This window comes from Momordica charantia, assembly GCF_013281855.1.
Source record: "Momordica charantia cultivar OHB3-1 chromosome 6 unlocalized genomic scaffold, Mcharantia_2.0 BLBB01000006.1, whole genome shotgun sequence".
NCBI classification, from domain to species: Eukaryota; Viridiplantae; Streptophyta; class Magnoliopsida; order Cucurbitales; family Cucurbitaceae; genus Momordica; species Momordica charantia.
Window position 1 is genome coordinate 25,929,166 of NW_028275164.1, and position 12,742 is coordinate 25,941,907.

The following is a 12,742-nucleotide window of genomic DNA, read 5'->3' on the forward strand; positions in this document are numbered from 1 at the left end:
TTGATTTTCTCTCACGTAGGTGATGCAATTTTTCTTTTTAACACTATCGTGGTCCTACTCTTTGGAAAATTATATAAATTATTTTCTTCATAGTATTCTATTGAATTGAAAACACTTTTTTCCCATTACTTTAGAAAAATGTTAAGATTTATGAAGATCAATAAATAAATGAGTAACCAACCAAATGTGTTATTAAATTACAAAAACTAAATGATTATATAATGAAAATTTACAACAGGATTAAATTGTTACAAATTTTAAATTATAAAGATTAGATGGTTATATGCTAAAATTTAGAGATTAAATTATTACTTAAACATACTCTAATAATTGACATTTTAAAAAGGGTTAAATATAAGATATTTTGTTATATTTTATTGACTAAAGAAATTTTGACACTTATTTTGTTGTTTAGAAGTTTCTTCCTTCAGGTTTACTTACCATTTAACGCCTTCCAAGAAAAGGGCGCTAGAGAAGACGAACCAAAGAGTGAAAACTAATGGGAAAATAAAATCCAGATAAATATCAAATTCATGCAAGAACTTGATGCAATTATTTAAAAGGAATGGAAAAGAATCTGTTGCTCAATTATAGATTAAAAAGAGGGGCTGCTGGGGTTATAGTTGAATCTTTGGATGGAGTAGTTTTTGACTCTCCACCTCCTCAATTCGCTGCATGACTTTCTGGGCAATGTCTACATATGCTGTAGAAACTACGGAATTTGGTTCTGATATTACAATAGGGACACCTTCATCACAACATTTCCTGTTCTTCTCTTCTAATGGTACCTGTAACAATTATCCACAAGTTGGCTCGAATGGGAATCGACACATCTATAGAAATCGATGATACGCATTCATATGATGCTATAGTCTGGAAACCAAGATAATTGATCATGAATACTTAAAATGTCTCATTTGAGAACATACCTCACCGACGAATATGATACCCATCTCATCAGCTGCCTTGCGACTTCCTCCATTTCCGAAGATATAGGAACGTTCACCACAATGTGGACACGTAAAGTAGCTCATGTTCTCTACAATTCCCAAAATCTGAAGTAGCAGTCAGGTAGAATGTTCAGATTCTTTCAAAAAACTTGGAAATATGCGTATGGAAGTTAATATTCGGATTCTTTCAGATTCTTATCACCGTGAGGAAGTGTGGGATGACTAGGTAAAAGCTGAGGCATGATCGAGAAACTATATCTTGACCACATCATTGTAACATATTTATTTTTGCTGGGGTGGTAGAATGAGATTGCACAGTCAGGATTAGTTATTTATTTAAAGGCTTTCTTTGAAAAATATAATAAAATAACGACATAGATAACAGGGGATTCACCTAGCGTGGTCATGTGTGTAAGTCATGAAACAGGATATTTACTGATGTCTTTAATATCATTTTCCCCACCCTTTATTGATGTGTATAAATTTCCAAACATTTTTCTAATTGAAAAAGAAAAATTCGACGCATGTCTACTAATAACAGAAAAAAATTCACCGGAACGTGGACGTTAGAGAACATTTTAATTCCCCTACGAGCATCCATTAATGCAACATCCTGAGGTGTTGAAACAATCAATGCACCTGGCAGCACGGAAAAGTAGTTATTAGTCTTAAGACAAATAAATATAAATTGTGAAAAAAAATGCTTATGAGAACCAGTTATATTTTCTACCATCATACTTGGAAATAACTTAATACAGATGACTGCATTTTGATTGAAAACACAAGAATTTTAGTAACAAACCTGCCAAAGAACAAACGGGTGCGACCACAAATTTTTAACCTACCAGAGAGCGACAATCTCTGTGAGATAGTAATCTGAACATCGCCTGTACCAGGAGGCATATCAACAAGAAGAATATCAAGATTTCCCCAGGCAACTCCCCTTGTCATTTTCTCGAGAGCACTTGACACCTGCGACACTAGCAAAGTTCTAAGTAAATGTGGAAAGAGTTCAATGATGAGAATAATCTTTTGAAGAACATGTAACGTGTACAGGGTTCGATCAGGAAAAGAAGCAATCATTTAGGTGACACCGATTTTCTCAACGAGGGGTTCAAATGTTGTTGGTTTGATGAACACAATGGGGAGAGAACCAGAGAGAATATAGTAGATAAAAGGTGCAAGAATGCAGATAACAACACCATAGAATAAAAAAATAAAAAATAGCAGCAAGGTGCACCAATGGCAACCTGGCTGTGGGGCCTACAATGAACCAAATACTGCAGCTGCTAGAGCAACAGGTAATGTCACCCTACCCGAGTGATTACTCTGAGGTTCAGTGCACAAAAATATGGTTTGTATTTTCAAAGCTCGTATACACGACAAGTCGAGAGATATATTTGGATTCATCCTTTAAATCTTCTCGTTAGTATAGATCTTCCCAAGGGAAAGCAGCCAAATGAGACTTAAATTCTTCTAAAGAATTTGGTTTTCCAATTAACTTTACAATCATTGGGTGAAGAGTACAATCAGACTTGAAAAGATTTTTTCAGGAAAAATCTTGAAGATTTGAGTAGTCAAGTTTGTTGTCATTCGTTAGAACTTAGAAGGATTGCAGTTATGATTCTGAATTTATGCTCTAGGAGATTGCTTCAATCTGTGATTTCTCGTACACTGAAACATATATTAAAACATCAATTTAAAGTTCTAGATTACAGCACAAAGCTAGTGGATCTACTCATTGTGTGGGTACTGGAAAGAACTTGGTCTAGGGAAACCCCCAACTAACTTAATCATCATTAATCCCCACCTTCCCGAATAAAATTGTCTACTTGAACAGATCAAAAATGAGGGGAAGCCAACAATGCAATTTCAAATACTAGCGATGCCAAACCGGGGCACTACTCCTATCTCTAGTAATAAAGCATAGTGTCTTGAAATATTGGACAAATGCTCAACAGAAAGGTTAGGGAAAACAAACCATAGGACCTCTCCACACAAGAGCAGCATTGTTTTCCACGAGTAAGCCCATTGACATGCATTTAACTCCATAGTTCTCAACAGGAATCATTTTCCTATCTGTTAAAGAAAGAATGATAAAATGATATATTATCTTTTTGAGAGGAGGAATATATTATTGGATAATTGTATCTATAAAAATTGTTTTAAAACAGAGACATTAGGATACTCACAGAGAATCATATTCAAAGCCTAAAAAATAATGAGATTAGTATTGCTATAAATTTTCTGAAGGAAAAAAGATTTTTCAGGCATGGAAAATTAGAAGAAAGTAACATAATCTGCTCTTTCTTGGGAACCGACTAACATTAATTTATCATGTAAGTTAACCAAGCAAATATACACTAGAAGCATTAATAATAATGGGGCAACAAGAATTGCTTGGAGATCAGTAGGACTATAGCAATAGAGCTTAAATTCAGCTTAAAATGAAGATAATATGAATTCTAACGAGTGATAGTTTATTTGCTAGTTAATGTAATTAAAAATAAAATATAAATAAATAGATAACCTTCCTCGGTAGTGCCTGTAGAGGGGGAAAGTGATTTATAGGGTGAGAACAGAAGAGATGAGAATTGGTACCATATCATCTCTTAGCCTAAGATTGCCATCCTAACCACCAATAAACTTTAGTTAAAAAGACCAATTATGCAAAGTTGTTCATGCCCATGTATATATGTGTTTTAACTGTCAGTAAACTTCTAGAATGGAAAAAACTTGAACCAAATCAGGTTAACCTCAATAAACAAATGTAAATTAACAATGTGAGTAATGATGGCCAGTTCAGAAATCTAATTCACCGGTGAAGGTTAAAAGTTAGTGTAAATTTAATAAGGGTGGCTCAAGCAACAGGCAGGATGGCGACAGAAAAGACGATCAAATGAGTGATATAGCACCTTATATTAGTAAGTACAGAAGGTTATAAAGTACCTTCAGTCAACTCTGGCTTTTGTTGGATTTGCATCATAGTTGGAACATTGGGTCCATATACATCAGCATCAAGTAGACCAACCTTCAGCTGCCACTTGTTTGCAAGTGCAACAGCCAAATTAACTGCCACCCACCCAATTGCATAAGAGCAACCACCAAGAAAAGTATAAAATAGTTATTGGTGCCTCAATAATACACTAAATTTCTCACAGATTTCTTTTATGAATGCGAGATATTATTCACACGAAACAATAAAGACGGCAATCTGAAATATCACAATAACAAACTAACTACTTAAAATCCATTATTAAAGTCACCTTTGATCAAGTTTAAAAATTATCCATTTTGGATTACTCCTGCATCTAAATTGAGCCTCATTTTGGTATTAAAAATCTTAAAATGCAAGGCGGAAGATAACAATTCAAAACGACGCACCCAAAGAGGTAGACAAGAATGGAGAAAAGTGAACATGATGAAGTGGATTCAGCTTGGTTAGCTCGCCAGATTATCTTATACTATAACTAGAAAAGGAGATACCATACCCAAAACCTTAAATTTTAAGAAATTTTATTATTAAAAACAAAGGCAACAGAAGCAAAATCAAGTACCTGCAGTGGTGGACTTGCCGACGCCACCTTTCCCAGAAGCGATGGCTATAGCATGCTTAATTCCATCGATTTGCAGCTCTTTTTTTGTGGCAGAATATCCTCTCACGCCTCCAAGCCTCTAGATGAACATACAGAAAAACAATCGCTCGAGTTATCCTCCATTTCGATTGCGAAGGTAAATGAACGACATGTCGAGAAAATCACGAAGCAAAAAAACAGGGAGCTGAGAGGTAAACTCACACATTTCGCGGAGAAGAACCATGAGAATCGCTTCATGAATTTATAGTTGATGGCCGGTAAAGAAGAACTTCTCTCAGAGAAACGCGACTCGAAGCTCCAATTCTTCACTTCGAATTCCAGAAGACGAACAGCAACTGCAAAGGGCCGACGAGACGACGGGCAATCGAACTTTTGGGCTTTATGCGTCATCGGCCCAGCCCAATAACATCTAATTAGTTCCACCCGGAGGCTTTTTTTTTATTATTTAAATTAAATTTCAGTCCCTTTTCCGTTAAATATAATAAGCAATGTCACTCGATCATTGCAACGGTACTCATGCCACCAGGCTGAGCAATTAGCAGTATTCAGATTGACAATTTACTATATGCTTTTCCGTTTTATAAAAAGTTTAATTAAAATTGAGACTAAAATTTTACATTGGTTAAATTAAAAAGATCACGAATATATAAATGATGTACATAATAGATGTTTAATATAAAACAACAAGCAAAATAGAGGCACGAAGGTCTATGTGAGAAGATGTATTCATGGTATATCCGTCTATACAATTTTTAATTCATCTTGAGAGAATTCCACCAGGCACAATAATGAAACCCAAGTGTTGAAGATGATATCTCCACCTGATGCTCAGGAAGCTAACACTTTGGAAGTGATAAGTTTTATAAAATAAAATAAAGCTCGCAGCAAACAACTAACATTATATTTATGTTTAAATGATTTTTATATTTATGTATATTTTTAAAAATGGACTGTTTTGTCTCTTCATTTTTTAATTTATCTAATTTTTTTCCATCAAAATTTTAGTATAATATTTCATATCCATTAAATCTCTTGCCATAAATTTGTTTTAAAGTATATCAATCGTGTATAAAAAATTTCAATAGAAACTAAAATGGTCATCTTTTAAAGTACATAAATCAAAATTGACATTTTGAAAATCCAAAGATTAAAATGAGTACGAATCAAAATAGATATTTTATAAGTACAAGATCCAAATAAATGAAGCTAAAAATATCGATATTGAAATAGGATTTAAACTTTTTTTAAAGTACACTACATATTAGTGGATGATTTAACTCACAACTTATTGATTAGAGATATATATGATTAAATTTAGTTTTGATAAATAGAATTTAACGTTAATATTTATAACACATGATTATGATACGACACTCACAAAGGTTATTGGGTGACAGTTGACACAGCCACAGCCATCCCCCACCATATGGCTGTGGCTATGCATCATTATTGGCATAGTTGGCAGACTGCCACAATGTACCCTTTTTTTGCCTTTTTCCTTGCTTTCTTTTTCCTTTATTTCTGAGTCTGCCTCAACAAAGAAAAAAAAAAACTTTCTTCTTCTTTTTATATGGAAGAACTGGCTCAGAAACACACACTTTTTTTTTTTTTTGGTGTGTATGTATCATGATAGCTGTTTCCTTATTTACCTGATTTGGTAGCTTAATAACAATGGAAATACAGTTGGTTCCAACGGTTTTATTCATCCATGATCAAACAAGGGCTTCTCCGTAATTCCACTCCAGTTTTTTCTTAATCATATTTTTCTTACATTTATCTGTTTTTATTCCATTGCAAAATGCAAATTTGGAATCTGTCGTCCGGAATCAAGGTTGCATCCTCCTTTTTTCTTCTTCTTCTTCTTCATTTCTGTCCTTTTCGTTGCTTCTCCTCTCCATTTTCTTGCTGATTGTGATGATCCTCCAGCTTCAAACAAGGTAAGCCTATACTCATAACATTTGGTTTCATTATCAAAATTGAATACAAGGGCATTTGTAATTTGTTTTACGTAGGACTTGAGCTTTCTGGATTAATATTTTATTGGGTTGAGATTATTCTGAATAAACTACCGAGGTGTCCAAACAAATGGGTATTTGGGTTTTTGTGGGATCAGGAAATCTCATGCATTGTCGTGTTCAATCTGATTTTGCTTTCTCACGTTTATGCCTCACTTGGATTTTTCCGGCCCCTTTCTTCTTGGTTTCTTCCGGCATTCTTTCTTCTTAAGAAAATCGTGATTACTTCAATTTTGGGCCTGATAATCGAACATTTTGAGATTGGTTGGCTTTTTTCTTCTCATTTTGCTTTTAGCTAATCTGCATTTTGGCATTATTTGAACGTCTGTATTGGGAAATTGTTCTCCAATCCACTTTTAGAGCGCTGGGTCTAGAACGAATTTGAATCAACTTCCTCTCTCTCTCTGTCTCTCTTCCCCTCTTACAAAGAAAAGAAATTCCTCTATGAGCACTTCATCTTCTTCTTTATCAATTTGTTTTCAGGGAGTAATGAATATAGTGCTGCTTTATCCAACACCCACATGAATGAGGATTCAGTTTGACTTATATTTTTCTTGAAAATCTCTATTTTGTTCGTAGTTTTCCTTGTATTCATCTTAATTTCTTTTTCTTTTTTTACTCACTGGATGAATTTTGGCCCCCTTGTTAAAGATTCCATACACCATTATTTTGGTTTTGGTTTTCTTTCTAGATAATACCACTTTAATGGCCAATTTTGGATAATTTTTTCGGGGGTTCATATATATCTTATTTTCCTTTTTATATTGGAATTCAGTATTCACATTAGGTGATCCAATTCAGGACAGGATGCTTAAAATTTGGAGCATCGATAATCTTCATCGTCTAAAGATTATCTGGTTGGCAGAGAGATGGTAGCCTCATGAAATTCTAGAGCAATGGCAGCAAAAGGAAAAGCATATTGTAAAGCTCAGAGGAATCTACAGGGTTTTGCAGCCATTCTAAAGTCTGCAGCTTGTGAATGGCTTCTCATTTTTCTAATGCTCATTGATGCCTTGTTGTCACATGTTTTGACTAAATTTGCATATATTTGCAACTTGCAAACGCCTTGCATTTTGTGCTCCAGGCTTGATCATCTCTTGGGAAAAGAAAAATCTAATAATTATAGGAATCTTCTCTGTACCAACCATAAATTGGAGATATCATCTTTAGTTTCTTGCTACAAACATAATAAGCTTGTTGATGGCAATGAGATGTGTGACGCTTGTATTTATTCATTTGCTACAACAAATAATAAACTCAAGTCCAACTTCAAGTTTCAGAGGTTGTTAGTGGGAAAGTTCAGGTCAGACACTGGTGGAAATGGAGCTCATGGGAAGTTACTAAATAGGCATTCAATTACTCATTGTATTAGGACAAGGCCTTGTTCTTGTTGCAGTAAGCCTTGGAAGACAAGGCCAAATGCTCAAGGATTACTGCAACTGAAACCTTCTGTAACTGCAACCACTAAACTCAATATCCCTTTGCCACGACACTTAAGTAGTCGAGATAGCTTGAAAAAGATGAGGGATAAAATTTCTGGTTCAGTTACCTTACAACATCCAGGAAAAACTGGTTTCAATCTGTTGTCTCGTGTAGGATACAGTGAGCTCAATATCATCTCTGATTCTGAGTCGGAGTTTATGCTTTTTGAAGAAGATGACGATAGAAGTTTAATATGTGAAAAAAGTGAGCTTATAGAAGATTCTGTTCTTCAAACTATAACAAAAATTCCACTCAAGCCTCATTGCAATAATTGTGATCAGGTTAAGCCATCCATTAATTTTGTTGGTTCAAGGCCTTCACCTTTAGAATCATATGTGCAGGTTGATGTGCAAAAGCCCCATAACGTGAAATCCCTTGCTTCTGATGCTACTACTTTTCATGGACTGAGCGAGTTGAATTGGCTGCCCTGGCCAGCCAATCCGACTGCCGACCCTTCTACATTGCCTGAACTTATTTCACTGGATGATGCATTATCCCCTGCATCCAACGTCTTGGGACTTCCTCACACTAATTCAATGGAGAAAAGCGAGCTTACAGATTCTCTCAGCCAGGAGTCCTCTCTCTCCTGCCCACCTGAGTTTGTCACATTACATCATGACCCGAAAGTTGAGGGAAACTTAATGACATGTGAGTTGTGTCCGTATCTGTCCTTGTCTCTCTAGATGTGGTATAGATGCTTTTGGCTTTGGCTTTTCTCTCCTTTTTTTTTTTTTGTGTGTGTTTTTTCATGCCTACAATTTTTTTTTTTTTTTGCCCAATTTCTTTAACCCTGGTTATATATGGCAGGTGAGGAAACAAGAACAGATAATACAGGAATTGTATCTCTCAATGAGCTTGAGGATCATTCAATATCAAGCAAAACAATTGCAGAGTGTCCCAAAATTGATGAGGTGGTACACGAATCTTCTATTGAGTACACGAAAGATGATGTGGATCACAGCAGTGTTAGTGAGTCCTCCGAGAATGATAAGGAAAAAGAAGTCTTCAATTTGGCTACCGAACAATCTTCACAAAAGGAAACTGATATGGTTACTAATGATCTTAAGCAGTTTCCATTGATCAGCACATCAGTTGAAGAATGTCCTAAAACGGATGAGGTGGTATGTGAATCTTCTATTAGGAATGCTAATGATGATATGGATCACAGCAATGTTAGTGAATCCTCCGAGAGTAATAAGGAACAAGAAGTCTTCAATTTTGCTACAGGACAACCTTTGGAGAAGGAAACTGATGCAGTTAGCACAATAATTGAAGCATGTCCTAAAACTGACGAGGTGGTCCACGAATCTGCTATTAGAAACACTAATGATGATATTGATCACAGCAGTGGCAGCGAGTCTTCTGAGAGTCATAAGGAACAGGAAGTGCTCAATCTTGCTACAGAACAACTTTTGGATAAGGAAACTGATATAATTACTAATGATTTGAAGCAATTTCCATTGGTTAGCACAACAGTTGAAGAGTGTCCTAAAACTGATGAGGTGGTATATGAATCTGCTATTAGGAATGCTAATGATGATATGGATCACAGCAGCAGTAGCCAGTCCTCTGAGAGTGATAAGGAACGAGAAGTCAATTTTGCTACAGGACAATCTTTTGAGAAGGAAGCTGACATAGTTACTAATGATCTGAAGGAGTTTCCATTAATCGGTGCAGCAGCTGAAGAATGTCTTAGAACTAATGAGGTGGTCTATGAATCTCCTACTAGGAACACTAATGATGATATGGATCACAGCAGTGTTAGTGAGTCCTCTGACAGTGATCAGGAGCAAGAAGCCTTCAATTTTGCTTCAGGACAACCTTCAGAGAAGGAAACTAATATAATTACTGATGATCTGAAGCATTTTCCATTGATTAGCACAACAGTTGAAGAGTGTCCTGATACTGATGAGAAGGTCGATGAACCTGCTATTAAGAACATTAATGATGCTATGGATCATCATAGTGTTAGCGAGTCCTCTGAGAGTGATAAGGAACATGGAGGCTTCAAACTTGCTAAAGGACAACCTTCGGAGAAAGAAACCGGTATAGTTACTAATGATTTAAACCAGTTTCCATTGCAGAACAATTCTGTTGAACTTATGAATCAATCATCATCGGATGATGAAGGCCAAAATGATAGCATTTCTTGTGATGATTTGCAAGAAGGATTTGCCTATGAATTCAACATAATTCGAGCACATGATCCTTCAGTCCCAATGGATTCTGATGTTGAATCATTGGATGGAAGCAATGTAAGTGAAATTGAAGGTGAAAGTATTGTTGACAGGTTAAAGCGACAAGTTGAATATGATAAGAAATGCATAAATTCTTTGTATAAAGAGTTTGAAGAAGAACGAAAAGCTTCTGAGGTTGCTGCAAGTCAAGCCATGGCCATGATCACGAGGTTGCAACAGGAGAAGGCAGCAATGCATATGGAGGCTCTTCACTACTTGAGAATGATGGAAGAGCAAGCAGAGTATGATGTAGAAGCTCTAGAGAAAGCAAACGAACTCATCAATGAAAAGGAGAGAGAAATACAAGATTTAGAAACAGAGCTTGAATACTACAGAGCTACTTACATGGGAGGTACGATAGTTGAGATTGAAGAGTACCGTGAATGTAATAGCAATTATTCCTTTAAATCAGCAATTGCAGAGGCAACAAGACGAAGCAACAGATCTTTGAATCATCAAACTTCATCTTTAGAATTTGAAGATGAAAAAGTCTACATACAGCTATGTTTGAAGAGCTTGGAGGATAAGATCAACAAAATATCTACTAATGGAATTTTAGCGAAGGTTCCTAATTGCATAGATATTGAAGAAGTGGTGAATCCTAAACAAAGAGGGGAAGAGAGTATTGATGCTGAGGGATCTCAAATGACCAAGGAAGAAAATGGTCCATCCACGCACATAGACAAAAACACCTTTAATGGAACAGTTGCACCAGAAGAAGAGTTGGTTGATCCAAAAAACAACGGTCGTTTTAGTGGTGACGAAAACTATCCTGATATGAAAGGTCAAATAAGTTGTGCAAACAAAAGAGAGGAGGTTGACTTCCTTGCTCTTGAACATAAAATTTCAGACCTTACTGGAAAGTTGGTAGCACTACAAGCTGATCATGATTTTCTTGAGCACTCTCTTAATTCTCTTCGTTACGGTGAGGAGGGATTACAGTTTGCTCAAAATATAGTACATCAGCTACAAGAATTGTGTAAACTCGGGATTAGGCTAGATCGTCTACCTGGCTCTTAAATTCTTCAGGCAGCATGATATGGTAAGTAAGTATTACTAACAAAGTAAAAATTCTAAATAACAGTCATGCTAGCATTACATACAAAGTTCAGCATTTTGGTTTATGCACTACAAATTCCTCTTAGTATAGCAAACTTCTAAAATCAAACTGTCCACAAGCTGTTGTATCGTTGAATTTCTCTAAAATCTGTGGAATCATGTTTTATTATTTGGGCTCTATATCTATTGCCAGAGTTTCATTCATCGATGAAACAGATTATGTTTCTTCTTACTTGAATGTTGCTCCATTGATTTTCTAATCTCAACTTTGTTGCTATAATCTCACTACCTTCTGAACACCTAGATGAATTATTACCATAGGATAACTTTTAATTTGATAGAATTTCCCTGCCTGTTCCTGCAACTTGCCTTCCTGTGGCTTTTCAAAAGGTCCACTCTGACTTTGTAACTGAACGAAGTTTTAATCTGAAGAAAGAAACATAACTGGACTGACCTCTAAATTTCGCATATGAACTAGTAGCTATGTATGTCATTAGGATTACTTGAGGCTCACTTTAAATTCATGTTTCTCATGCACAATCTAGAATTTAAATCCATAACCCACTAGAGAGTAGTTACTGACATATTCCCATGGAGAAATCTAGCAGAGTATCATTATCTTTATGGGGGAAACTTCAACTTGTTGAAGTATTTTTAGGCTCTCAATCATTGAAACTTCCAACTTCTTTTCTGATGCTGTTGTAAATGTTTAAATGTAGAAGATACCATGATGCTGTACTGTTGTTCCTAAACCATTTCTTGATCTTCTTTCTCCAGATTATGCACACAACTTTAAGAGACCGAATAAATCTTAAAATGGGAGCCAGTAATCAGTCTGTAATCATTAAAACATTGAAAGGTGCAAACCCAGATGAGAAAAGTCATGGTTCATTCCTTTTGGTTGATGCTGCAATCCATGGCCATGGCCATGGCCATTCCAGAGAAAGTTCAGAGTAGATGAAGAATGGTGTATGTTGTACAAAATAGTACCATCAAATCAAACCATGGAAGCTGAGTCTTCCCATATTTTTGGCTTTTGAATTTTGTGAAGGTTAGTGTTTTTACTTGCTGAGGAGCTCGTGATTCTTGTTTCTGTATATCCATGTTTTTTGAGGTTTACCTTTCTGAAACCAAAATAAACTGTTCTTTACCATTGCATTCTTTCCAGATCATAGTATATTTTACTTTACAAAAATATTAATCGATAAAATATTCATATCAATGGCTAGTATTTTACAATTGATGACTTTATAAAACTGAGGTTTATGAAACCCATCTTTTATACTATAGGCTGGATGGAAAATTTTCTCATGAATTTTGGTTGGACTCATTTGACGTAAGAGGTGACGTCAGCTGAGTGTTTTCAATGACACGTGTGAACATCTGTTAAGTTGGTTGACGAC

General features: G+C 35.6%; 2 protein-coding genes across 4 annotated transcripts; one reads left to right on the forward strand and one right to left on the reverse strand.

Moving 5' to 3' along the window:
* Window positions 1-497: 497 nt before the first annotated feature.
* On the reverse strand, window positions 498-4,908 carry INDH (INDH1(iron-sulfur protein required for NADH dehydrogenase)). Its single transcript, XM_022290328.2, has 8 exons — window positions 4,748-4,908; window positions 4,508-4,625; window positions 3,900-4,022; window positions 2,932-3,029; window positions 1,796-1,922; window positions 1,504-1,589; window positions 930-1,055; window positions 498-788 (listed from the first exon to the last, which is right to left on the reverse strand). The coding sequence occupies exons 1-8, from the start codon at window positions 4,781-4,783 to the stop codon at window positions 618-620; spliced, it is 885 nt and encodes a 294-aa protein (XP_022146020.1). The 5' UTR covers window positions 4,784-4,908; the 3' UTR covers window positions 498-617.
* A 1,105-nt stretch (window positions 4,909-6,013) lies between these two features.
* LOC111015290 (myosin-binding protein 1) lies at window positions 6,014-12,500 on the forward strand. Of its 3 annotated transcripts, none has more exons than XM_022290262.2 (4): window positions 6,014-6,483; window positions 7,363-8,691; window positions 8,851-11,326; window positions 12,117-12,500. In XM_022290262.2, exons 2-3 carry the CDS (start codon window positions 7,458-7,460, stop codon window positions 11,298-11,300), a joined length of 3,684 nt encoding a protein of 1,227 aa, XP_022145954.1. In that variant the 5' UTR covers window positions 6,014-6,483; window positions 7,363-7,457; the 3' UTR covers window positions 11,301-11,326; window positions 12,117-12,500. The 3 variants fall into 3 exon arrangements, with proteins under 3 accessions (XP_022145954.1, XP_022145953.1, XP_022145952.1); XM_022290261.2 differs by having other exon boundaries at window positions 6,016-6,483; window positions 7,337-8,691; window positions 8,851-11,322; XM_022290260.2 differs by having other exon boundaries at window positions 6,016-6,483; window positions 8,851-11,322.
* The last annotated feature ends 242 nt before the right edge of the window (window positions 12,501-12,742 follow it).

Bases quoted from the DNA above. Each gene is read 5' to 3' on its own strand.
- LOC111015290 (XM_022290262.2), top strand. From the start codon at position 7,458: ATGGCAGCAAAAGGAAAAGCATATTGTAAAGCTCAGAGGAATCTACAG. The intron at 8,692-8,850 runs GTGAGTTGTGTC...TATATATGGCAG, and splicing joins TGAGGGAAACTTAATGACAT to GTGAGGAAACAAGAACAGAT.
- INDH (XM_022290328.2), bottom strand. From the start codon at position 4,783: ATGAAGCGATTCTCATGGTTCTTCTCCGCGAAATGT. The intron at 1,056-1,503 runs GTGAATTTTTTT...CTGCTACTTCAG, and splicing joins TCTCTAACGTCCACGTTCCG to ATTTTGGGAATTGTAGAGAA. The intron at 789-929 runs GTATGTTCTCAA...TAATTGTTACAG, and splicing joins GTATCATATTCGTCGGTGAG to GTACCATTAGAAGAGAAGAA.